The 25786-nt window shown below is 42.6% G+C and overlaps 1 protein-coding gene across 1 annotated transcript in view; it reads left to right on the top strand.

Moving 5' to 3' along the window:
* LOC106571163 (glutamate receptor ionotropic, kainate 2) overlaps positions 1-25786 on the top strand; it is a 170331-nt gene that overhangs the window by 34170 nt on the left and 110375 nt on the right. The window contains exons 2-4 of the mRNA XM_045695592.2: positions 12399-12566; positions 14401-14528; positions 16141-16270. Of these exons, the coding sequence (XP_045551548.1) occupies positions 12399-12566; positions 14401-14528; positions 16141-16270 (426 nt within the window). The remainder of the gene's footprint in view (positions 1-12398; positions 12567-14400; positions 14529-16140; positions 16271-25786) is intronic.

The following is a 25786-nucleotide window of genomic DNA, read 5'->3' as shown; positions in this document are numbered from 1 at the left end:
TGGATTCAACTGTGTTATCTTTCATACAAGAGTAATTAACCATTCACTTATGTTGCAGCTACTCAGTCTATATTAGTCTATAATCCTAACAAAAATGTATAACTTTTCATGTTCATAACTGTGCACTCTCCTCAAACAATAGTATGGTATTCTTTCACTGTAATAGCTACTGTAAATTGGACAGTAGAGTTAGATTAACAAGAATTTAGCTTTTTTCCAATATCAGATATGTCTATGTCCTGGGAAATGTTCTTGTTACTTACATCCTCATGCTAATCGCATTAGCGTAAGTTAGCTCAACCATCCCACAGGGGACCCACCGATCCTGAAGTTAAGAGGATAGAATCTATGATTCCTCCACCAAGATCAATGCGTTGTTCAGTTTTCATGCTCATTAAAGACAACTTGTGGGTCTGAAACAGAAGAACATTTTTCAATTACTTTTTTTCCACTTCAGTTAGTATTTCACACCAGGTTTTTCTTTGCCGTTTGAATCATACACCATTGCATGAAAGATTTATATGCACTTGAATAGATATGGCTCCTGTTCTAGGAACTTCCTGGATTAGAAATGGTGTTCTATCAAATTCCTTTCATGGAAGGTAGATTCCTTAAAGCGGAAAACAGCTGTTGAAACAATAACAAAGCGTAAAACCTGAGGTGTGGGGCTGGAGAAATGTAACCACTCTCAGATTAATAGACCGAGGTATGGATGCAAAGACTGACCATCCATGATATACAAATGATATCTTTAAACATAATTAAAGGCTGTACAGTGTTTGTTTACATTTAGTTTGTTTGCAAACATGGAGTAAAACAAGCTTATATTTTGGGTTCTGATGGGGTATGACAGTTGAACTAAATTCATGATGCATTTATAAGTTATATTCTTCAACTCTATTGCAGATTACTCCTTTAAAGAAATGAAATCCATAACCAAAAGAATGATAATGCTAAGTCCATGGTGCATCCTTAGTAACATGAGAGAGGAGTGTGTCTGAAGACTATCCTTCTGTGCTGTGCTTTAATTTTCACCAACACACACACAGACATACGGATGCATACGCTCACACACACACGCTCACACACAGACATACGGATGCATACGCTCACACACACACGCTCACACACAGACATATGGATGCAGACGCTCACACACACACGCTCACACACACACGCTCACACATACACGCTCACACACAAGCGCTCACACACACACAGACATACAAATGCATACGCTCACACACACACACGCTCACACACACAAGCTCACACACACACGCTCACACACAGACATACGGATGCATACGCTCACACACACACGCTCACACAAACACGCTCACACACACACCCTCACACACAAGCGCTCACACACACACAGACATACGGATGCATACGCTCACACACACACGCTCACACACACACGCTCACACACACACCCTCACACACAAGCGCTCACACACAAACAGACATACGAATGCATACGCTCACACACACGCTCACACACACACGCTCACACACACACCCTCACACACAAGCGCTCACACACAAACAGACATATGAATGCATACGCTCACACACACACGCTCACACACACACCCTCACACACACACGCTCACACACAGACACACACACACACAGACACACACAGACACAGACACGCGGATGCATACGCTCACACACACATGCTCACACACACACACGCTCACAAACACCCAGACACACAAGTTAACTCTTACACAGAGACACAGATTATCTCAGCTGTAAATCAGCCGCCTGCCATCGAACAGACCAACCCCTGATGGAGGGATTAAGGGAGTGAGGGTTCCACTTGTTCACCCCTCGACCCGGCTTCTGATCCTGCTCTGTATCATACAGTTTTTAACAATCACTTTGGCTCTAATTTCACATTTTTCAAAACTCGAGACACAAAACTCTAAACGGTCATCACTTGTAACACAGGCTGTCCAATGTTCAAAACATTGCATTGTGCATTCATATCTTTAAAGAAACCTTGCACTTGCAGAAATATTGGTTCACGGTTGGTGGCATCATCATGTTGTGGGGGTGCTTTGCTGCAGGAGAGACTGGTGCATTTCACAAAATAGATGGCATCATGAGGGAGGAAAATTATGTGGATATGTTGAAACAACATCTCAAGACATATTCTCCTTTCCTTAACCCGATTGAGGAATTTTTCTCCACATGGAGGTGGAAGGTATATGATAGGCGCCCTCACGAACAAGCCACCCTTCTCCAGGCCATGGATGACGCATGCAATGACATCACGGCAGACCAGTGTCAGGCCTGGATTCGCCCGAAGATTCTTCCCAAGATGTTTGGCTAATGAAAACATCCATTGTGATGTGGATGAGAACCTGTGGCCTAATCCACAAATCAAATCAAATTTATTTTTATATAGCCCTTCGTACATCAGCTGATATTCTCAAAGTGCTGTACAGAAACCCAGCCTAAAACCCCAAACAGCAAGCAAAGCATGTGAAAGAAGCACGGTGGCTAGGAAAAACTCCCTAGGAAAAACTCCCTAGAAAGGCCAAAAACCTAGGAAGAAACCTAGAGAGGAACCAGGCTATGAGGGGTGGCCAGTCCTCTTCTGGCTGTGCAGGGTGGATATTATAACAGAACATGGTCAAAAGGTTAAAATGTTAAAATGTTCATAAATGACCAGCATGGTCAAATAATAATAATCATAGTAGTTGTCGAGGGTGCAACAAGCACGTCCGGTGAACAGGTCAGGGTTCCATAGCCGCAGGCAGAACAGTTGAAACTGGAGCAGCAGCACGGCCAGGTGGACTGGGGACAGCAAGGAGTCATCATACCAGGTAGTCCTGAGGCATGGTCCTAGGGCTCAGGTCCTCCGAGAGAAAGACAGAAAGAGAGAAAGAGAGAATTAGAGAGAGCATATTTAAATACACACAGGACACCGGATAAGACAAGAGAAATACTCCAGATGTAACAGACTGACCCTAGCCCCCCGACACATAAACTACTGCAGCATAAATACTGGAGGCTGAGACAGGAGGGATCAGAAGACACTGTGGCCCCATCCGATGATACCCCCGGACAGGGCCAAACAGGCAGGATATAACCCCACCCACTTTGCCAAAGCACAGCCCCCACACCACTAGAGGGATGTCTCCAACCACCAACTTACCGTCCTAAGACAAGGCCGAGTATAGCCCACAACGATCTCCGCCATGGCACAACCCAAGGGGGGGGGGGGCGCCAACCCAGACAGGAAGACCACGTCAGTGACTCAACCCACTCAAGTGACGCACCCCTCCCATGGACGGCATGGAAGAACACCAGTAGGCCAGTGACTCAGCCTCTGTAAAAGGGTTAGAGGCAGAGAATCCCAGTGGAAAGAGGGGAACCGGCAAGGCAGAGACAGCAAGGGCGGTTCGTTGCTCCAGCCTTTCCGTTCACCTTCACACTCCTGGGCCAGACTATACTTAATCATAGGACCTACTGAAGAGATAAGTCTTCAGTAAAGACTTAAAGGTTGAGACTGAGTCTGCGTCTCTCACATTGGTAGGCAGACCATTCCATAAAAATGGAGCTCTATAGGAGAAAGCCCTACCTCCAGCCGTTTGCTTAGAAATTCTAGGGACAATTAGGAGGCCTGCGTCTTGTGACCGTAGCGTACGTGTAGGTATGTACGGCAGGACCAAATCGGAAAGATAGGTAGGAGCAAGCCCATGTAATGCTTTGTAGGTTAGCAGTAAAACCTTGAAATCAGCCCTTGCCTTAACAGGAAGCCAGTGTAGGGAGGCTAACACTGGAGTAATATGATCAAATTTTTTGGTTCTAGTCAGGATTCTAGCAGCCGTATTTAGCACTAACTGAAGTTTATTTAGTGCTTTATCCGGGTAGCCGGAAAGTAGAGCATTGCAGTAGTCCAGCCTAGAAGTAACAAAAGCATGGATTAATTTTTCTGCGTCATTTTTGGACAGAAAATTTCTGATTTTTGCAATGTTACGTAGATGGAAAAAAGCTGTCCTTGAAACAGTCTTGATATGTTCTTCAAAAGAGAGATCAGGGTCCAGAGTAACGCCGAGGTCCTTCACAGTTTTATATATTTCCATCAAGACAGGGTTGATGGAAATATAGAAGTACAGTAATCAATCTTTTGTTTTGCTTTTTACAGTAAGCCAGGTGAGGAACACTGCAGTTGACCTTTAAATGTTTTTAATTTTTTTTAGCTAATTATTTTAGCTTTGATTCAAAGAAATCTATGTTGTGATTTTATTGTACAGTGAGGGGAAAAAAGTATTTGATCCCCTGCTGATTTTGTACGTTTGCCCACTGACAAAGAAATGATCAGTCTATAATTTTAATGGTAGGTTTATTTGAACAGTGAGAGACAGAATAACAACAAAAAAATCCAGAAAAACGCATGTCAAAAATGTTATAAATTGATTTGCACAACAGCAAAGGACCTTGTGAAGATGCTGGAGGAAACAGGTACAAAAGTATCTATATCCACAGTAATATGAGTCCTATATCGACATAACCTGAAAGGCCGCTCATCAACAAGGAAGAAGCCACTGCTCCAAAACTGCCATAAAAAAAGCCAGACTATGGTTTGCAATTGCACATAGGGACAAAGACCGTATTTTTCAGAGAAATGTCCTTTGGTCTGATGAAACAAAAATAGAACTCTTTGGCCATAATGACCATCATTATGCTTGGAGGAAAATGGGGGAGGCTTGCAAGCTGAACTATAGTTGAACCCTCTATTTATAACTAATGGAACTATAGTTGTAAGGTTCTGCTTTTCTTTTCTTAGTCAACCTTGTGTTCTGTTTCTTTGTGTTCTTGAACGTAGCCTTGTTTCTTTGTGTTCTTGAACGTAGCCCTGTCTTTCATTTTTGTTCATTGATTTCACCTGTGTTCGTTTCTCACCTGGTCTCATCAGCTCCCTATCTAGTTCACTTCTTTCTGTTTGTATGGTTGTGAGGTATTGTTTGTTTTTGACTGTCTACGTGTGTTTGACCATTGCCTGCCTGTGACCACGATTCCTGCCTTCTGCGAAGGCTTAATAAACATCTGCCGTGCCCTGCACGTGATTCTACACCTTTTTCTCCCTGAGCATTCATAACAATAGTTTAGCCCTATATATATATATATGGCTAAACTACACTGCTCAAAAAAATAAAGGGAACACTTAAACAACACAATGTAACTCCAAGTCAATCACACTTCTGTGAAATCAAACTGTCCACTTAGGAAGCAACACTGATTGACAATAAATTTCACATGCTGTTGTGCAAATGGAATAGACAACAGGTGGAAATTATAGGCAATTAGCAAGATACCCCCAATAAAGGAGTGGTTCTGCAGGTGGTGAACACAGACCACTTCTCAGTTCCTATGCTTCCTGGCTGATGTTTTGGTCACTTTTGAATGCTGGCGGTGCTTTCACTCTAGTGGTAGCATGAGACAGTCTACAACCCACACAAGTGGCTCAGGTAGTGCAGCTCATCCAGGATGGCACATCAATGCGAGCTGTGGCAAGAAGGTTTGCTGTGTCTGTCAACGTAGTGTCCAGAGCATGGAGGCACTACCAGGAGACAGGCCAGTACATCAGGAGACGTGGAGGAGGCCGTAGGAGGGCAACAACCCAGCAGCAGGACCGCTACCTCCGCCTTTGTGCAAGGAGGAGCAGGAGGAGCACTGCCAGAGCCCTGCAAAATGACCTCCAGCAGCCCACAAATGTGCATGTGTCTGCTCAAACGGTCAGAAACAGACTCCATGAGGGTGGTATGAGGGCCCGACGTCCACAGGTGGGGGTTGTGCTTACAGCCCAACACCGTGCAGGACGTTTGGCATTTGCCAGAGAACACCAAGATTGGCAAATTCGACACTGGCGCCCTGTGCTCTTCACAGATGAAAGCAGGTTCACACTGAGCACGTGACAGACGTGACAGAGTCTGGAGATGCCGTGGAGAACGTTCTGCTGCCTGCAACATCCTCCAGCATGACCGGTTTGGCGGTGGGTCAGTCATGGTGTGGGGTGGCATTTCTTTGGGGGGCCGCACAGCCCTCCATGTGCTCGCCAGAGGTAGCCTGACTGCCATTAGGTACCGAGATGAGATCCTCAGACCCCTTGTGAGACCATATGCTGGTGCGGTTGGCCCTGGGTTCCTCCTAATGCAAGACAATGCTAGACCTCATGTGGCTGGAGTGTGTCAGCAGTTCCTGCAAGAGGAAGGCATTGATGCTATGGACTGGCCCGCCCGTTCCCCAGACCTGAATCCAATTGAGCACATCTGGGACATCATGTCTCGCTCCATCCACCAACGCCACGTTGCACCACAGACTGTCCAGGAGTTGGCAGATGCTTTAGTCCAGGTCTGGGAGGAGATCCCTCAGGAGACCATCCGCCAACTCATCAGGAGCATGCCCAGGCGTTGTAGGGAGGTCATACAGGCACGTGGAGGCCACACACACTACTGAGCCTCATTTTGACTTGTTTTAAGGACATTACATCAAAGTTGGATCAACCTGTAGTGTGGTTTTCCACTTTAATTTTGAGTGTGACTCCAAATCCAGACCTCCATGGGTTGATAAATTGGATTTCCATTGATTATTTTTATGTGATTTATTTGTCAGCACATTCAACTATGTAAAGAATAAAGTATTTAATAAGATTATTTAATTCATTCAGATCTAGGATGTGTTATTTTAGTGTTCCCTTTATTTTTTTGAGCAATATATATATATATATATATAGGGCTAAACTATTGTTATGAATACTCAGGGAGAAAAAGGTGTAGAATCACTTGCAGAGCGCGGCAGATGTTTATATACATAAAACCAGTGGAACTGTAGTTTGCCCCTCGATATATGTATATATATATATAACTAGTGGAACTATAGTTTACCCCTCTATTTATAACCAGAGGAACTATAGTTTACCCCTCTATATATAACCAGAGGAACTATAGTTTACCCCTCTATATATAACCAGAGGAACTATACTTTACCCCTCTATATATAACTAGTGGAACTATAGTTTACCCCTCTATATATAACCAGAGGAACTATAGTTTACCCCTCTATATATAACCAGAGGAACTATACTTTACCCCTCTATATATAACCAGAGGAACTATAGTTTACCCCTCTATATATATCTAGAGTAGCTATAGTTTACCCCTCTATATATAACTAGTGGAACTATAGTTTACCCCTCTATATATAACCAGAGGAACTATAGTTTACCCCTCTATATATAACCAGAGGAACTATAGATTACCCCTCTATATATAACCAGAGGAACTATAGTTTACCCCTCTATATATAACCAGAGGACCTATAGTTTACCTCTCTATATATAACCAGAGGAACTATAGTTTACCCCTCTATATATAACCAGAGGAACTATAGTTTACCCCTCTATATATATCTAGAGTAGCTATAGTTTACCCCTCTATATATAACTAGAGGAACTATAGTTTACCCCTCTATATATAACCAGAGGAACTATAGATTACTCCTCTATATATAACCAGAGGAACTATAGTTTACCCCTTTATATATAACCAGAGGAACTATAGTGTACCTCTCTATATATAACCAGAGGAACTATAGTTTACCCCTCGATATATAACCAGAGGAACTATAGTTTACCCCTCTATATATAACCAGAGGAACTATAGTTTACCCCTCTATATATATCTAGAGTAGCTATAGTTTACCCCTCTATATATAACTAGAGGAACTATAGTTTACCCCTCGATATATAACCAGAGGAACTATAGTTTACCCCTCTATATATAACCAGAGAACTATAGATTACCCCTCTATATATAACCAGAGGAACTATAGTTTACCCCTCTATATATAACCAGAGGACCTATAGTTTACCTCTCTATATATAACCAGAGGAACTATAGTTTACCCCTCTATATATAACCAGAGGAACTATAGTTTACCCCTCTATATATATCTAGAGTAGCTATAGTTTACCCCTCTATATATAACTAGAGGAACTATAGTTTACCCCTCTATATATAACCAGAGGAACTATAGATTACTCCTCTATATATAACCAGAGGAACTATAGTTTACCCCTTTATATATAACCAGAGGAACTATAGTGTACCTCTCTATATATAACCAGAGGAACTATAGTTTACCCCTCGATATATAACCAGAGGAACTATAGTTTACCCCTCTATATATAACCAGAGGAACTATAGTTTACCCCTCTATATATATCTAGAGTAGCTATAGTTTACCCCTCTATATATAACTAGAGGAACTATAGTTTACCCCTCGATATATAACCAGAGGAATTATTGTTTACCCCTCTATATATAACCAGAGGAACTATAGTGTACCCCTCTATATATAACCAGAGGAAATATAGTGTACCCCTCTATATATAACCAGAGGAAATATAGTGTACCCCTCTATATATAACCAGAGGAACTATAGTGTACCCCTCTATATATAACCAGAGGAACTATAGTACAGCACAGGCAGCACTAATTTTGTGACTTACTGAGCAGGTCAACTCCATTTAAAGAAGCATGGTACTGTATGGTGTTGTAACTCTACATAAGTGCAGGACTTTTTTCTTGTCAGCTACTGTAGCTTCCAGAGATCACCTCTCTCAGTGGTCCTTCAGCATGCTGTCTGATGTGTAGGTTTAGCACCTCTCTCAGTGTTCCTACAGCATGCTGTCTGATGTATAGGTTTAGCACCTCTCTCAGTGGTCCTACAGCATGCTGTCTGATGTGTAGGTTTAGCACCTCTCTCAGTGGTCCTACAGCATGCTGTCTGATGTGTAGGTTTAGCACCTCTCTCAGTGGTCCTACAGCATGCTGTCTGATGTATAGGTTTAGCACCTCTCTCAGTGTTCCTACAGCATGCTGTCTGATGTGTAGGTTTAGCACCTCTCTCAGTGGTCCTACAGCATGCTGTCTGATGTGTAGGTTTAGCACCTCTCTCAGTGGTCTTTCAGCATGCTGTCTGATGTATAGGTTTAGCAACTCTCTCAGTGTTCCTACAGCATGCTGTCTGATGTATAGGTTTAGCACCTCTCTCAGTGGTCCTTCAGCATGCTGTCTGATGTGTAGGTTTAGCACCTCTCTCAGTGGTCCTACAGCATGCTGTCTGATGTGTAGGTTTAGCACCTCTCTCAGTGTTCCTACAGCATGCTGTCTGATGTATAGGTTTAGCACCTCTCTCAGTGGTCCTACAGCATGCTGTCTGATGTGTAGGTTTAGCACCTCTCTCAGTGTTCCTACAGCATGCTATCTGATGTATAGGTTTAACACCTCTCTCAGTGGTCCTACAGCATGCTGTCTGATGTATAGGTTTAGCACCTCTCTCAGTGTTCCTACAGCATGCTGTCTGATGTGTATGTTAACATTACTTTCTAAATGAGGCATGCATATTGTGATGTTCAATCAACAGAATATGGTGATGCCTCTAGCTGGTTGAGTCTTCTTCTCTCAGTCCCTGCTTTCACCCCTGCCAGTACATGGAGGTCTTCTCTCGCTCTCTCGCTGTTTCTTTTCTTCACTCTTACTTAAAACAAAAAATCTTCCTATATGCATAGGGTCTGGAAGAGGGGGGCTCATCCTCTATCCTTTTGTGTCTTCTTTTCACTACCTCGCTCCCTCCCTTCATGCTACAATTGAATCAATAAACAGACTTTAATGCTCAGTGAAACTCTTTGAGCTTGGATCACGTCAAACTCTTAGCTCGCCCATGGAATGAAGCTATAGGGAAGCAACTCTGGACTCTTGAACTCTGGGTTAACTCCTCTGGAAATATTGATTTGAGTTTCTTTCATTCTCCCGCTCTAGTCATTGAGTGGTAAGTCTCTGGTCTTTTGGGTGGTGGAGAGCAGATCTAGCCAGGTTTAGTCAAAGTCCATGCTCAGTGCTATGCCCGTTTTTTGGAATGGTGAACTTTGAAACAAGTCTTTGCTTGATGGTAGTGTTGTTTAATACCTACATGGCATTTGGAGCATTAGGAGGTCTATGAGCATTCGTTGGGGTATTTGGATGTTTAACTACTACATAATAACCTGATCTGTCATCGTTAAGGTAGTTTCACTACGATATAGCAGATGTTATGTTGTTGTCAAGTCATGTCATGATTCTGAACAGCATGAGAGCGGAGCACCTGGAGAGCACTTTCCAATCAAATTGTAAATCATTCAAAAATGTTAAGGGGTTTCGATCACTGCTGAGAGAGACCTGGGATCGCCATGGTAACTGCACTTCACTGAGAGGTCTGGACGGTGTGGGTGGAAGCATCGTTCCTTGGGTTATTTGAAGTGGTACTAAGACTGTTAACAGTCCACAGACTACACTGAACCTCCTTGATTAGGAGTTTGTACTGTAAGCTGTGGCAAGGCTAAGGTGTTCCGTGTTGTCTGGCTACTAGGACTAGTGTCTATGAATCTTTTTGATACAGGAACCTTGAAGGACGATTTCAATTAAACCTAGAATTTCTCTGGTCTGGGGTGGTCTAATGGTTATCTCCATTGTTTCTATGCCCTGGGGTTGTCTAATGGTTCGCTCCATTGTTTCTGTGGCCTGGATAGCCTTGTGGTTTGCTCCATTGTCTCCTGAGCAAATGTATGGCGGCGTTAGAATGTGTTTAAATCTGACACACACCATTCTAACACCCTCTCTCCAACTCACTTTCCTGTCTCTTCTCTGTCTCTCGCCAATAAAATAAAATACAAAAGGAGTGGAAAAACCCTCAACTAATATAAAGAAGAAATTCAGAACTGAGTACATTGAGTATGTAACTAGAACTCCCGGTGACCAGAAACTGCCTCTGGGAAGTTTTAAGTTTTAAAGTCGATGAACCACTTTAAAGTAAAGGGTCTGACTCAGCACTACTGGTCTGGAGGATCTCAAGTTCTCATTGGGTCCCTCAATTAGTCGGTCTGTGTAAACAGCTGCTCGGCTAGCTCTGCTGAATTCACCTGGCTTTCCTCTCTCTCTCTCTCTCTCTCTCTTTCTCTCTCTCTCTCTCTCTCTGTCTCACACACACTCTCTCTTTCTACCCCTTAATTTCAGCATTGTTTGGACATCAAGGTACAGCACAGTACAGTATAGCCAAGCACAGAACAGTACAGTATAGCCAAGCACAGAACAGTACAGTACAGTATAGTATAGTTAAGCACAGTAGAGTTCAGTACAGTACACAGAGCACACTAGAGTTGAGTACACTATAATGTACTGTATTGTACTGTACTGAACTATACTTTTCTTTACTTTACTCTACTGTGCTTTATTGTGCTGTGCTGTACTCTACTGTACTGGGCTGTCTAAACTTTTGAACCCAACTGTGGTTTGGGACTACTATGACATACTATTGTAGTCAATTCAATTGCAGAAAATCTGTTGCTGATTTTTCAATTTGATAACAGTTAAAAAAATCTCTATAACAAATTGATAGGTCTACCTTTACTTGTTACTTCTGTGAACTTTCATTATCCCCCCTCCTCGTGAGGGAGAGAAATTAGAAAATCTTTCCAAGATATGTTGGTTTTTGGTAAGAGAATTTGAAGGCACAATGCAATGTTACTTAAACTTACAGAAGGAAGAAAAATGCATCCAAAACAAAATATTAATGTTGATATTAGCTGGCAGGGTGTCTTCACTTCAACACTGTTTTAATGTATTTCTAATACCATTTAAGACTTTTTCTGGTAAATGTTTTCTAAGACCCCTTTTCCATCTGTTTGACCAGAAATCAAAGCCTTTGCATATTCCTAATTTGTAGGATGGAAAATGGTGGAACAATGTATATATGCCTTAATTTCTCAATAATATAGAATCTTAGCTGTCATTTGACACCCAATTTGACATGCTCCTATGAACTTCCCATGTTAGTGCTCATGGGTCCTTTTACATGGAAATGACGGGATCAAAGCGGAGGAAAGGAACTTTTCTGTCAAAGCTGCAGGAGAGAGAAAGAAAGAGGGAGAGAGAAAGAGAGGGAGAAAGAGGGGGTCATGACCCCTGAACTCACCTCCTGTCCACTCAAATCGTTGTTAATTACACAGACGAGTAAGCGAATGCAAATGCAGCTCTCTTTAGTCCACTGTCCCAAAACATCACAATAAAGCTCTCTCTCCACTCCTCATGTCAATTAATGCATGTTGATTATGACACTGTTGCTTAATAGGAAAGGACATGAAGGCAGCTGAGAATATAATTGTTACAATGTTTTATAAAAAATAAGCACAGCTATAATTAACTTTGCTATATCGATCGTACCCCCAACACTTCAATGTCACCTGTTTTATGTTGGAGGAGAATCCATTGCAATTATTGGACAGGGAAATTTAGATTGAACCTTATTGGTCTTCCACCTGTTGCTCTTCTGTCCCTCAGGAGGAATATTTGAATCCATCGAAAGCGGCCCATCAGGAGCAGAGGAACTCGCCTTTAAATTTGCCTTGAACACAATCAACAGGAACCGCACCCTGCTGCCCAACACCACACTCACATATGACATCCAGAGAATAAACATCTTTGACAGCTTCGAGGCCTCCAGAAAAGGTGAGAGGCTGAGGAGGATAGGAAGTAGACCTGGGGTGTATTCATTAGTGCACACCATAGCAAAACATTTTGTAACGGAAAACATTTTGCAAAGAAAACAAGCATTTCTTATTGGACAAGTTCAGGTTAATCCCTCCGTGTTTTAGCCATTTGCTTCTGTTTGGTTCCTAGTGAATACAAATTCAAATAAATTCGAAGAGTTTGTTTGAGCCTGCCTGGAGTTCCCAATGGGTGAGGTTTTCACTTTTGGATATCATCACGAAGAATTGCTAGAGGGTGGTCTGGGTAGGAGCTACAGGTTGTGTTATGACAGCTGCATCTGTTATTAGCTTTAATAATTCAGAGTATCGCTGTGATTAGTTATTTGTGGATTTCTTATTTGTTTGTAGGTGATTATGACTAACAATAAGGGTTTCTGTGAAATGTGGGAACAGAAAGTGATTGAGAATGACTCACTCTGAATAGCTGTTGAGAAATATTTTACTGATGCTGCCAACTAACGGATTGCATCGGATGAAGCTCGATCATGTTACATAGGAGAAATATGGTTCACATGGTAATATTCCATGAGATTTTCATTTTTGAAATACATAAGTGACTAATAGTAAAAAATAAAAATGTATGAATTCTAGGCTCGGTAACTCTAAATGAAGGCTAGGTAACTCTAAATGAAGGCTACGTAACTCTAAATGAAGGCTACATAGCTCTAAATTAAGGCTATGTAACGCTAAATGAAGGCTACATAGCTCTAAATTAAAACTACTTAACTCTAAATGAAATCTGCGTAACTCTAAATGAAGGCTACGTATATCTAAATGAAGGCTACGTAAGGCTAAATGAAGGCTACATAACTCTAAATGAAGGCTACGTAGCTCTAAATTAAGGCTACATAACTCTAAATGAAGGCTACGTAACTCTAAATGAAGGCTACGTAACTCTAAATGAAGGCTACATAACTCTAAATGAAGGATATGTAACTCTAAATTAAGGCTAAGTAACTCCAAATGAAGGCTAAGTAGCACTAAATGAAGGCTACGTAACTCTAAATGAAGGCTACATAACTCTAAATGAAGGATATGTAACTCTAAATGAAGGCTACATAACTCTAAATGAAGGATATGTAACTCTAAATGAAGGCTACATAACTCTAAATGAAGGATATGTAACTCTAAATGAAGGATATGTAATTCTAAATTAAGGCTAAGTAACTCCAAATGAAGGCTAAGTAGCACTAAATGAAGACTACGCAACTCTAAATGAAGGCTACGTAAGGCTAAATGAAGGCTAAGTAGCACTAAATGAAGACTACGCAACTCTAAATGAAGGCTACGTAAGGCTAAATGAAGGCTAAGTAGCACTAAATGAAGGCTACGCAACTCTAAATGAAGGCTAAGTAACTCTAAATGAAGGCTAAATAACTAAATTAAGGCTAAATAACTAAATGAAGGTTAAATAACTCTAAATTAAGCCTAAGTAAGTCTAAATTAAGGCTAAGTAATTCTAAATTAAGGCTAAGTATGTTATATTTAGTGTTATGGTCGTTTTAGGTCAAAATGCAGTACTCCTACTGGTATCTGTGTGACTCAATGCAAAGTGTGACCGACATCCTTCTTGTGTCCTTCCTTGATCCAATGTGGGAAAGACTAAAGGGACTTTCTTGATCAGCATTCCCATGGTGCATTGTATGGACAGTAGAGCAGCGAGGAGCTGAAGGCTTCCACCTAAACACTGCTCTAACAAACCTAAACACTATCCTAACGAACCTAAACACTACTCTAACGAACCTAAACACGTATCTAACAAACACCTCTCTTTCTGTCTCTTTCCCCCCCAGCCTGTGACCAGCTCTCCCTGGGAGTGGCAGCCATCTTTGGCCCCTCCCACAGCTCGTCGGCCAACGCAGTCCAGTCCATTTGTAATGCCCTGGGGGTGCCCCACATCCAGACCAAGTGGAAGCACCAGGTGTATTTGTATTTGTTTTTTGTATTTATTATTGATCCCCATTAGCTGCTGCCATGGCAGCAGATACTTTTCATGGGGTCCAGCAAAATTAAGGCAGTTATACATTTTAAAAACATTACAATACATTCATAACAGATTTCACAACATATTAAGTGTGTGCCCTCGGACCTCTACTCTTCTACCACATACAGTACTGTATCTATAACACAAAATCCTTGTGTACATGTGTGTATAATGTGTATGTTATCATGTGTGTGTATGCATGTGTCTATGTTTGTGTTGCTTCAAAGTCCCCGCTGTTCCATAAGGTGTATTTTTATCAGTTTCTTTATCTAATTTTACTGCTGGTATGAGTTCCATGTAGTCATGGCTCTATGTAGTACTGTGTGCCTCCCACAGTCTGTTCTGGACTTGGGGACTGTGAAGAGACCTCTTGTTGCATGTCTTGTGGGGTATGCATGTGTGTCCGAGCCCTGTGCCAGTAGTTTAGACAGACAGCTTGGTGCATTCAACATGTCAACACCTCTCATAAATACAAGTAGTGGTGAAGTCAATCTCTCCTCCACTTTCAGCCAGGAGAGATTGACATGCATATTATTGTTAGCTCTCTGTGTACATCCAAGGGCCAGCCGTGCGGCCTTGTTCTGAGCCAATTGCAGTGTTTATAAGTCCCTCTTTGTGGCACCTGATAACATGACTGAAGAGTAGTCCAGGTGCGACAAAACTAGGGCCTGTAGGACCTGCCTTGTTGATAGTGCTGTTAAGAATGCAGAGCAGAGCTTTATTATGGACAGACTTCTCCCCATCTTAGCGACTGTTGTATCAACATGTTTTGACCATGACAGTTTACAATCCAGTTTAGTCTCCTCAACTTGCTCAATTTCCACATTATTCATTACAATATTTATTTGAGGTTTAGAGTTTAGTGAATGATTTGTCCCAAATACAATGCTTTTAGTTTTTGAAATATTTAGGACTAACTTATTCCTTGCCACCCATTCTGAAACTGACTGCAGCTCTTTCTTAAGTGTTGCAGTCATTTCAGTCGCTGTGGTAGCTGACGTGTATAGTGTTGAGTCTTCCATATAAATAGACACGCTGGCTTTACTCAAAGCCAGTGGCATGTCGTTAGCAAAGATTGAAAAAAGTAAGGGGCCAAGACTGCTGCCCTGGGGAATTCCTGATTCTACCTGGATTTTGTGTTGGAGAGGCTTCCATTAAGAACACCCTCTGTTTTATGTTAGACAGGTAACACTTTATCCACAATATTATAGGAGGTGTACATTTTTCCAGCAACAGACTATGATTGACAATGTCAAAAGCTGCAGTTATATCTAACAAAACGGCCCCCACAAACCTTTTATCGACAATTTCTCTCAGCCAATCATCAGTCATTTGTGTAATTGCTGTGCTTGTTGAATGTCCTTCCCTATAAGTGTGCTGAAAGTCTGTTGTCAATTTGTTTACTGTAAAATAGGATTGTATCTGGTCAAACACAATTTTTTCCAGAAGTTTACTAAGGGTTGGTAACTGGCTGATTGGTAGGCTATTTGAGCCAGTTAAGGGGGCTTTACCATTCTTAGGTAGGGGAATAACTTTTGCTTCCCTCCAGGTATCAGACAACAGGGACTCTTACTACATCAGCCTCTACCCAGACTTCCAGTCCCTCAGCCGGGCCATCCTGGACCTGGTGCACTTCTTCAAATGGAGGACGGTCACTGTGGTCTATGATGACAGCACAGGTACAGATATCTCTGATGATGGTGGTCATGGTGACGATGTTTATGATGATGGTGATGATGAGGATGGTGATGATGGTGATGGTGATGAGTCAATTGGTGATGATGAAGATGGTGATGTTAGTGAATGATCATCAAAGGGAGTTAAAATACATACAATTGTAAACTAAAAACTGTTACTCAAACACAAACACAGCTTTTTATAGGGGTGGTAGGTAGCTGAGAGTTTAGAGAAGTGGACCAGTAGCTTCTTGGTTGCCGGTTTGAGTCTTGTGCTGGGCAATAAAAATGGGAGGTGAATTGTCATTCCGTTACATAGATCCAGGGGTGCAGAGGAGAAAAACTGTTCTGTTCTCTCCCCTAAGAGTTCAGCACTGAGGGTTTGGCCGTGAAAAATGTAGCCCCCTCAAAGCCCTCTAGATGTTTTTTTAAATTGATTTTTATTTCACCTTTATTTAACCAGGTAGGCAAGTTGAGAACAAGTTCTCATTTACAATTGCGACCTGGCCAAGATAAAGCAAAGCAGTTTGACACATACAATAACACAGAGTTACACATAGAGTAAAACAAACATACAGTCAATAATACAGTAGAAAAATAAGTCTATATAGAATGTGAGCAAATTAGGTGAGATAAGGGAGGTAAAGGCAAAAAAAGGCCATAGTGGCGAAGTACATACAATATAGCAAGTAAAACACTGGAATGGTAGATTTGCAGTGGAAGAAAGTGCAAAGTAGAAATAGAAATAATAGGGTGCAAAGGAGCAAAATAAATAAATAAATTCAGTAGGTGAAGAGGAAGTTGTTTGGGCTAAATTATAGATGGGCTATGTACAGGTGCAGTAATCTGTGAGCTGCTCTGACAGTTGGTGCTTAAAGCTAGTGAGGGAGATAAGTGTTTCCACTTTCAGAGATTTTTGTAGTTCGTTCCAGTCATTGGCAGCAGAGAACTGGAAGAAGAGGCGGCCGAAGGAGGAATTGGCTATGAGGGTGACCAGTGAGATATAACTGCCGGAGCGCGTGCAACAGGTGGGTGTTGCTATGGTGACCAGCGAGCTGAGATAAGGGGGGACTTTACCTAGCAGGGTCTTGTAGATGACCTGGAGCCAGTGGGTTTGGCGACGAGTATGAAGCGAGGGCCAGCCAACGAGAGCATACAGGTCACAGTGGTGGGTAGTATATGGGGCTTTGGTGACAAAACGAATGGGACTGTGATAGACTGCATCCAATTTATTGAGTAGGGTATTGGAGGCTATTTTGTAAATGACATCGCTGAAGTCGAGGATCGGTGGGATGGTCAGGTTTACGAGGGTATGTTTGGCAGCATGAGTGAAGGATTCTTTGTTGCGAAATAGGAAGCCAATTCTAGATTTGGAGGGAGAGTTTACAGTCTAACCAGACACCTCGGTATTTGTAGTTGTCCACATAGTCTAAGTCAGAACCGTCCAGAGTAGTGTTGCTGGACGGGCGGGCAGGTGCAGGCAGCGATCGGTTGAAGAGCATGCATTTAGTTTTACTTGTATTTAAGAGCAGTTGGAGGCCACGGAATGAGAGTTGTATGGCATTGAAGCTCGTCTGCAGGGTTCTTAACAGTGTCCAAAGAAGGGCCAGAAGTATACAGAATAGTGTCGTCTGCGTAGAGGTGGATCAGAGACTCACCAGCAGCAAGAGCGACATCATTGATGTATACAGAGAAGAGAGTCGGCCCAAGAATTGAACCCTGTGACACCCCCATAGAGACTACCAGAGGTCCGGCCAACAGGCCCAGATTTGACATACTGAACTCTACCTGAGAAGTAGTTGGTGAACCAGGCGAGGCAATCATTTCAGAAACCAAGACTATTGAGTCTGCCGATGAGGATGTGATGATTGACAGAGTCGAAAGCCTTTGCCAGGTCAATGAATACGGCTGCACAGTATTGTTTCTTATCAATGGCGGTTAAGATATCGTTTAGGACCTTGAGCGTGGCTGAGGTGCACCCATGACCAGCTCTGAAACCAGATTGCATAGCGGGAGAAGGTACGGTGGGATTCGAAATGGTCTGTAATCTGTTTGTTGTCTTGGCTTTCGAAGACCTTAGAAAGGCAGAGTGTTCAAGAGTGTTCCTTCTTTTGAAGAGGGGGATGACCGCAGCTGCTTTCCAATCTTTGTGAATCTCAGATGACACGAAAGAGAGGTTGAACAGGCTAGTAATAGGGGTTGCAACAATTTCTGCAGATCATTTTAGAAAGAAAGGGTCCAGATTGTCCAGCCCGGCTGATTTGTAGGGGTCCAGATTTTGCAGCTCTTTCAGAACATCAGCTGACTGGATTTGGGAGAAAGAGAAATGGGGAAGGCTTGGGCAAGTTGCTGTGGGGGGTGCAGTGCTGTTGACCGGGGGTAGGGGTAGCCAGGTTGAAATTATGGCCAGCCGTAGAAAAATGCTTATTGAAATTCTCAATTATAGTGGATTTATCGGTGGTGACAGAGTTTCCTAACCTCAGTGCAATGGGCAGCTGGGAAAAGGTGCTCTTATTCTCCATGGACTTTACAGTGTCCCAGAACTTTTTTGAGTTTGTGTTGCAGGACGTAAATTTGAGTGTGCTAAAGCAGTGAATAAAACAAACTTAGGGAGGAGGCTTCTAATGTTAACATGCATGAAACCAAGGCTATTACGTTTACAGAAGTCATCAAAAGAGAGCGCCTGGGGAATAGGAGTGGAGCTAGGCACTGCAGGGCCTGGATTCACCTCTACATCGCCAGAGGAACAGAGGAGGAGTAGGATAAGGGTACGGCTAAAAGCTATGAGAATTGGTCGTCTAGGACGTCTGGAACAGAGAGTAAAATTAGCAGGTTTCTGGGGGCGATAAAATAGCTTCAAGGTATAATGTACAGACAAAGGTATGGTAGGATGTGAATACAGTGGAGGTAAACCTAGGCATTGAGTGATGATGAGAGAGATATTGTCTCTAGAAACATCATTGAAACCAGGTGATGTCATCGCATGTGTGGGTGGTGGAACTGAAAGGTTGGATAAGGTATAATGAGCAGGGCTAGAGGCTCTACAGTGAAATAAGCCAATAAACACTAACCAGAACAGCAATGGACAAGGCATATTGACATTAAGGAGAGGCATGCATGCTTAGCCGAGTGATCATAAGGGTCCAGTGAGTAGTGAGGTTGGTTGGGGTCACGGCGATTCAGACAGCTATCCGGGCCATGGGTAGCGAGCTGGCAGAAGATGGTCTGTTTTTAGCCACCTCGTGCGTTTCCGTCGGTAGATTAGTGGGGTTCCGTGTGGTAGAGGGGACCAATCCAATTGGCAAAATAGTTATAGTTATAGTGGCCCAAGAAAATTGTCCGATAGACCTATTCAGATAGCAGCCGATAAGACAGCTAACGATTAGCGGGCCGCAGATGGACGTTCAGGTTACGTCGCGACAGAGGGGCCAGTTGGATAACTCCCTCGGGCAGATAACGTCGGTAGTCCAGTCGTGAAGGCCCGGTGGGGCTCCGCATCGGCAGTAAAACGGGTTGATTGTAGCCCAGGAGTGGCTGATGGAACTCTTCAGCTGGCTAGCTCCGGAATAATTGATGTTTGCTCCGGACCGACGTTAGCCAATAGTCACTCGGATAGCAGCTAGCTAGCTGTAAGATCCAGGTGTAAATGTCCAGAGCTTGCGGTAGAAAAGCGGGGATATGGAGAGAAAATAGGTCCGGTATGCTCTGGTCTGAGTCGCGTTGTACAAAAACTGCCGATAGCTTTTCAAGCTAAAGGATAGCTGATGACCGCAAACCATGGTTAGCTGAATACTAATGTTAGCTTGTGAACTGGCTAACTTCTGGCTAACTTCTGGCTTGCTTCTGTTGTGGATTTCTTTACTTTTTTAAAAAAACAATTGGTGAGGTGGGTTGCAGGAGAGTGTTTTGAAGTTGAGTTTTTAGAAGAAAAAATATATAAAAAGATATGCAAAGAAAATATATTAATATATATATACACGGGACACGACGAGGACAAAGGACGTCTGACTGCTATGCCATCTTGGATGAGAATATGTACTCCACGTCAAAACCTCAGCCTTTCATATGAGGGAGCATCTCTGAAAAACCACATTACCCAGAATGACCCTCACCCACCATCTCCTCAGATTAATGCCATGCAGAATGAATGTGAGAGCTGACAGCTCATGAATAAAAGACACGTCCTCTGAGGGTCCTCGTCCAGCTGTATCTGTCTGCCGGATCGCCTGCTGTGACTGTGTGGAGTGGCTCATGATGTGCGTTCTACAAGCACATCGATATTTCATACCGTTGAGTACCATGATCATTTTCAGGCCTACGGCATCATCAGCTTTAGAGAGAGGACAACATTTCGTAATGTCCATCTCATATTTTCGATCCTTTGGAAGAATAAAGATGTCAATTTCATGGAACATAATTGGATAAAATATGTTGAACATATTTGTTTGTTCAAGTACATGAGTTGCGTGGTGAGTCTATTGCTCAATATATCCAATTGGTTTCTTCAGTTGGCCTTCTGTATTTATGTAAAAGGACCCATGAGCACCAACATGGGAAGTTCATAAGAGCATATCAAACTGGGTGTCAAATGAAAGCTCAATGTCTATATTTATGGAAAATGAAGGCATACAGTGCCTTCAGAAATTATTCAGACCCGTTGGCTTTTTCCACATGTTGTGTTTGTTGTGTTACAGCCTGAGTTTAAAATGGATTAAAGAGATTTTGAATCACTGGCCTACATGCAATATCCCATAATGTCAAAGTGGAATTATGTTTTAAAAATGTTTAACAAGTAATAAAAAAGGAAAGCTGAAATGTTTTGAGTCCATAAGTATTCAACCCCTTTGTTATTGCAAGCTTAAATAGGTTCAGCAGTAAAAGTGTGCTTAACAAGACATATAATAAGTTGCATGGACTCACAATGTGTGCAATAATAGTGTGTAACATGATTTTTGAATGACTAGCTCATCTCTGTACCCCACACACATAATTATCTGTAAGGTCCCTCAGTCGAGCAGTGCGTTTCAAACACAGATTCACACAAAGACCAGGGAGATTTTCCAATGCCTCACAAAGAACGGCACCTATTGGTAGATGGGTAAAAACAAACCTTTTGAGCATGGTTTAGTTATTAATTACACTTTGGATGGTTTATCAATACACCCAGTCAGTGCAAATATACAGGCGTCCATCCTAACTCTGTTGCCAGAGAGGTAGGAAACCGCTCTGGGATTTCACCATGAGACCAATGCAGACTTTAAAACAGTTATAAAGTTAAATGTGTTAGGAGAAAACTGAGGATGGATCAACAACATTGAAGTTGCTCTACAAAATGAACCTAAATGACAGAGTGAAAAGAAGGAAGCCTGGAGAGAATACAAATATTCCAAAATATGCATCTTGTTCGCAATAAGGCACTAAAGTAAAACTGCTAAAAATGTGGCGAAGAAATTAACTTTATTTCCTGACTACAAAGCATTATGGTTGGATCAAATCCAACACAAGACATCACTGATTAACACTTCATATTTTCAAGCATAGTGGTGGCTGCATCATGTTATGGGTATGCTTGTCATCGGCAAGAACTAGGACTTTTTTTATATAAAAAGAAACAGAATGGAGCTAAGCACATGCAAAGTCCTAGAGGAAAACCTGGATTAGTCTGCTTTCCAACAGACACTGGGAGACAAATTCACCTTTCAGCAGGACACTAACCTAAAACACAAGGCTAAATACAGTTGAAGTCGGAAGTTTACATACACTTAGGTTGGAGTCATTTCTTGTTAACAAACTAAAGTTTTCTCAAGTTGGTTAGGACATCTACTTTGTGCATGACACAAGTAATTTTTCCAACAATTGTTTACAGACAGATTATTTCACTTATAATTCACTGTATCACAATTCCAGTGGGTCAGAAGTTTGCATACACTAAGTTGACTGTGCCTTTAAACAGCTTGGAAAATTCCAGAAAATTATGTCATGGCTTTAGAAGCTTCTGACAGGCTAATTGACATAATTTGAGTCAATTGGAGGTGGACCTGTGGATGTATTTCAAGGCCTACCTTCAAACTCAGTGCCTCTTTGCTTGACATCATGGGAAAATAAAAAGAAATCAGCCAAGACCTCAGAAAATAAATTATAGACCTCCACAAGTCTGGTTCATCCTTGAGAGCAATTTCCAAATTCCTGAAGGTACCACGTTCATCTGTAAAATAAATAGTACGCAAGTATAAACATCATGGGACCACGCAGCCATCATACCGCTCAGGAAGGAGACCTGTTCTGTCTCCTAGAGATGAACGTACTTTGGTGGGAAAATGCAAATCAATCCCAGAACAACAGCAAAGGACCTTGTGAAGATGCTGGAGGAAACAGGTACAAAAGTATCTATATCCACAGTAAAACGAGTCCTATATCGACATAACCTCAATGGCCGCTCAGCAAGTAAGAAGCCACTGCTCCAAAACCACCACAAAAAAGCCAGACTACGGTTTGCAACTGCACATGTGGATAAAGCTCGTACTTTTTGGAGAAATGTCCTCTGGTCTGATGAAACAAAAATAGAACTGTTTGGCCATAATGACCATCGTATTGTTTGGAGGAAAAGGGGGAGGCTTGCATGCAAAAGAACACCATCCCAAACGTAAAGTACATGGGTGGCAGCATCATGTTGTGGGGGTGCTTTGCTACTGGAGGGACTGGTGCACTTCACAAAATAGATGGCATCATTAGGAAAGAAAATTATGTGGATATATTGAAAAAACATCTCAAGACATCAGTCGGGAAGTTAAAGCTTGGTAGCAAATGGGTCTTCCAAATGGACAATGAGCCCAAGCATACTTCCAAAGTTGTGGCAAAATGGCGTAAGGACAACAAAGTCAAGATATTGGAGTGGCCATCACAAAGCCCTGATCTCAATCCTATAGAACATTTGTGGGCAGAATTGAAAAAGCGTGTGCGAGCATGGAGGCCTACAAACCTGACTCCGTTACACCAGCTCTGTCAGGAGGAATGGGCCAAAAATTCACCCAACTTATTGTGGGAAGCTTGTGGAAGGCTAGCCGAAACGTTTTACCCAAGTTCAACAATTTAAAGGCAATGCTACCAAATACTAATTGAGTGTATGTAAACTTCTGACCCACTGGGAATGTGATGAAAGAAATAAAAGCTGAAATAAATTATTCTCTCTACTATTATTCTGACATTTTACATTCCTAAAATACAGTGGTGATCCTAACTGACCTAAGAAAGGGAATTTTTACTAGGACTAAATGTCATGAATTGTGAAAAACTGAGTTTAATGAAGGAAATAAGTATTTGACCCCCTCGCAATCAGAAAGATTTCTGGCTCCCAGGTGTCTTTTATACAGGAAACGAGCTGAGATTAGGAACACACTCTTAAAGGGAGTGCTCCTAATCTCAGTTTGTTACCTGTATAAAAGACACCTGTCCACAGAAGCAATCAATCAATCAGATTCCAAACTCTCCACCATGGCCAAGACCAAAGAGCTCTCCAAGGATGTCAGGGACAAGATTGTAGACCTACACAAGGCTGGAATGGGCTACAAGACCATCGCCAAGCAGCTTGGTGGGAAGGTGACAACAGTTGGTGCGATTATTCGCAAATGGAAGAAACACAAAATAATTGTCAATCTCCCTCTGCCTGGGGCTCCATGCAAGATCTCACCTCGTGGGGTTGCAATGATCATGAGAATGGTGAGGAATCAGCCCAGAACTACACGGGAGGATCATGTCAATGATCTCAAGGCAGCTGGGACCATAGTCACCAAGAAATCAATTGGTAACACACTATGCCGTGAAGGACTGAAATCCTGCAGCGCCCGCAAGGTCCCCCTGCTCAAGAAAGCACATATACATGCCCGTCTGAAGTTTGCCAATGAACATCTGAATGATTCAGAGGACAACTGGGTGAAAGTGTTGAGGTCAGATGAGACCAAAATGGAGCTCTTTGGCATCAACTTAACTCGCCGTGTTTAGAGGAGGAAGAATGCTGCCTATGACCCCAAGAACACCATCCCCACCATCAAACATGGAGGTGGAAACATTATGCTTTGGGGGTGTTTTTCTGCTAAGGGGACAGGACAACTTCACCGCATCAAAGGGACGATGGACGGGTCCATGTACCGTCAAATCTTGGGTGAGAACCTCCTTCCCTCAGCCAGGGCATTGAAAATGGGTCGTGGATGGGTATTCCAGCATGACAATGACCCAAAACACACGGTCAAGGCAACAAAGGAGTGGATCAAGAAGAAGCACATTAAGGTCCTGGAGTGGCCTAGCCAGTCTCCAGACCTTAATCCCATAGAAAATCTGGGGAGGGAGCTGAAGGTTCGAGTTGCCAAACGTCAGCCTCAAAACCTTAATGACTTGGAGAAGATCTGCAAAGAGGAGTGGGACAAAATCCCTCCTGTGATGTGTGCAAACCTGGTGGCCAACTACGAGAAACATCTGACCTCTGTGATTGCCAACAAAGGTTTTGCCACCAAGTACTAAGTCATGTTTTGCAGAGGGGTCAAATACTTATTTCCCTCATTAAAATGCAAATCAATTTATAACATTTTTGACATGCGTTTTTCTGGATTTTTTCTGGTTATTCTGTCTCTCACTGTTCAAATAAACCTACCATTAAAATTATAGACTGATCATTTCTTTGTCAGTGGGCAAACATACAAAATCAGCAGGGGATCAAATACTTTTTTCCCTCACTGTAGACAGGATAATTACATTAGATATAGCAGACTGACTCTAACCCCCCGGCACATAGACTATTGCAGTATGGATACTATAGGCTGAGACAGGGTGGGGTCGGGGGACACTGTCACCCGTCCGACGTTACCCCCAGACAGGGCCAACCAGGCAGGATATAACCCCACCCACTTTGCCAAAGCACAGCCCCCACACCACTAGAGGGATATCAACAGACCACCAACGTACTACCCTGAGACAAGGCTGAGTATAGCCCACAAAGATCTCCTCCACTACACGAGACTGAGGGGGCAAAACCGGACCCGAAGATCACGTTTGTGACTCAACCCGCTCAAGTGACGCACCCTTCCTAGGGACGGCATGGAAGAGCACTAGTAAGCCAGTGACTCAGCCCCCTTAATAGTGTCACAGGCAGAGAATTCCAGTGGAGATAGGGGAGCTGGCCAGGCAGAGACAGCAAGGGCAGTTCGTTACTCCAGTGCCTTGCTGTTCACCTTCGCACCCCTGGGCCAGACCACTCAATCATAGGACCTACTGAAGAGATGAGTCTTCAGTAAAGGTTTAAAGGTCAAGACCGAGTCTGCGTCTCTCACATGGATAGGCAGACCATTCCATAAAAATTGAGCTCTATAGGAGAAAGCCCTGCCTCCAGCTGTTTGCTTAGAATTTCTAGGGACAATAAGGAGGCCTGCGTCTTGTGACCGTAGCGTACGTGTAGGTATGCATGGCTGGACCAAAACGGAGAGATAGGTTGGAGCAAGCCCATGTAATGCTTTGTAGGTTAGCAGTAAA

Source organism: Salmo salar, chromosome 15 (assembly GCF_965601325.2).
Source record: "Salmo salar chromosome 15, fSalSal1, whole genome shotgun sequence".
Lineage (NCBI taxonomy): Eukaryota > Metazoa > Chordata > Actinopteri > Salmoniformes > Salmonidae > Salmo > Salmo salar.
This window is presented reverse-complemented; position numbering and strand designations above follow the sequence as displayed.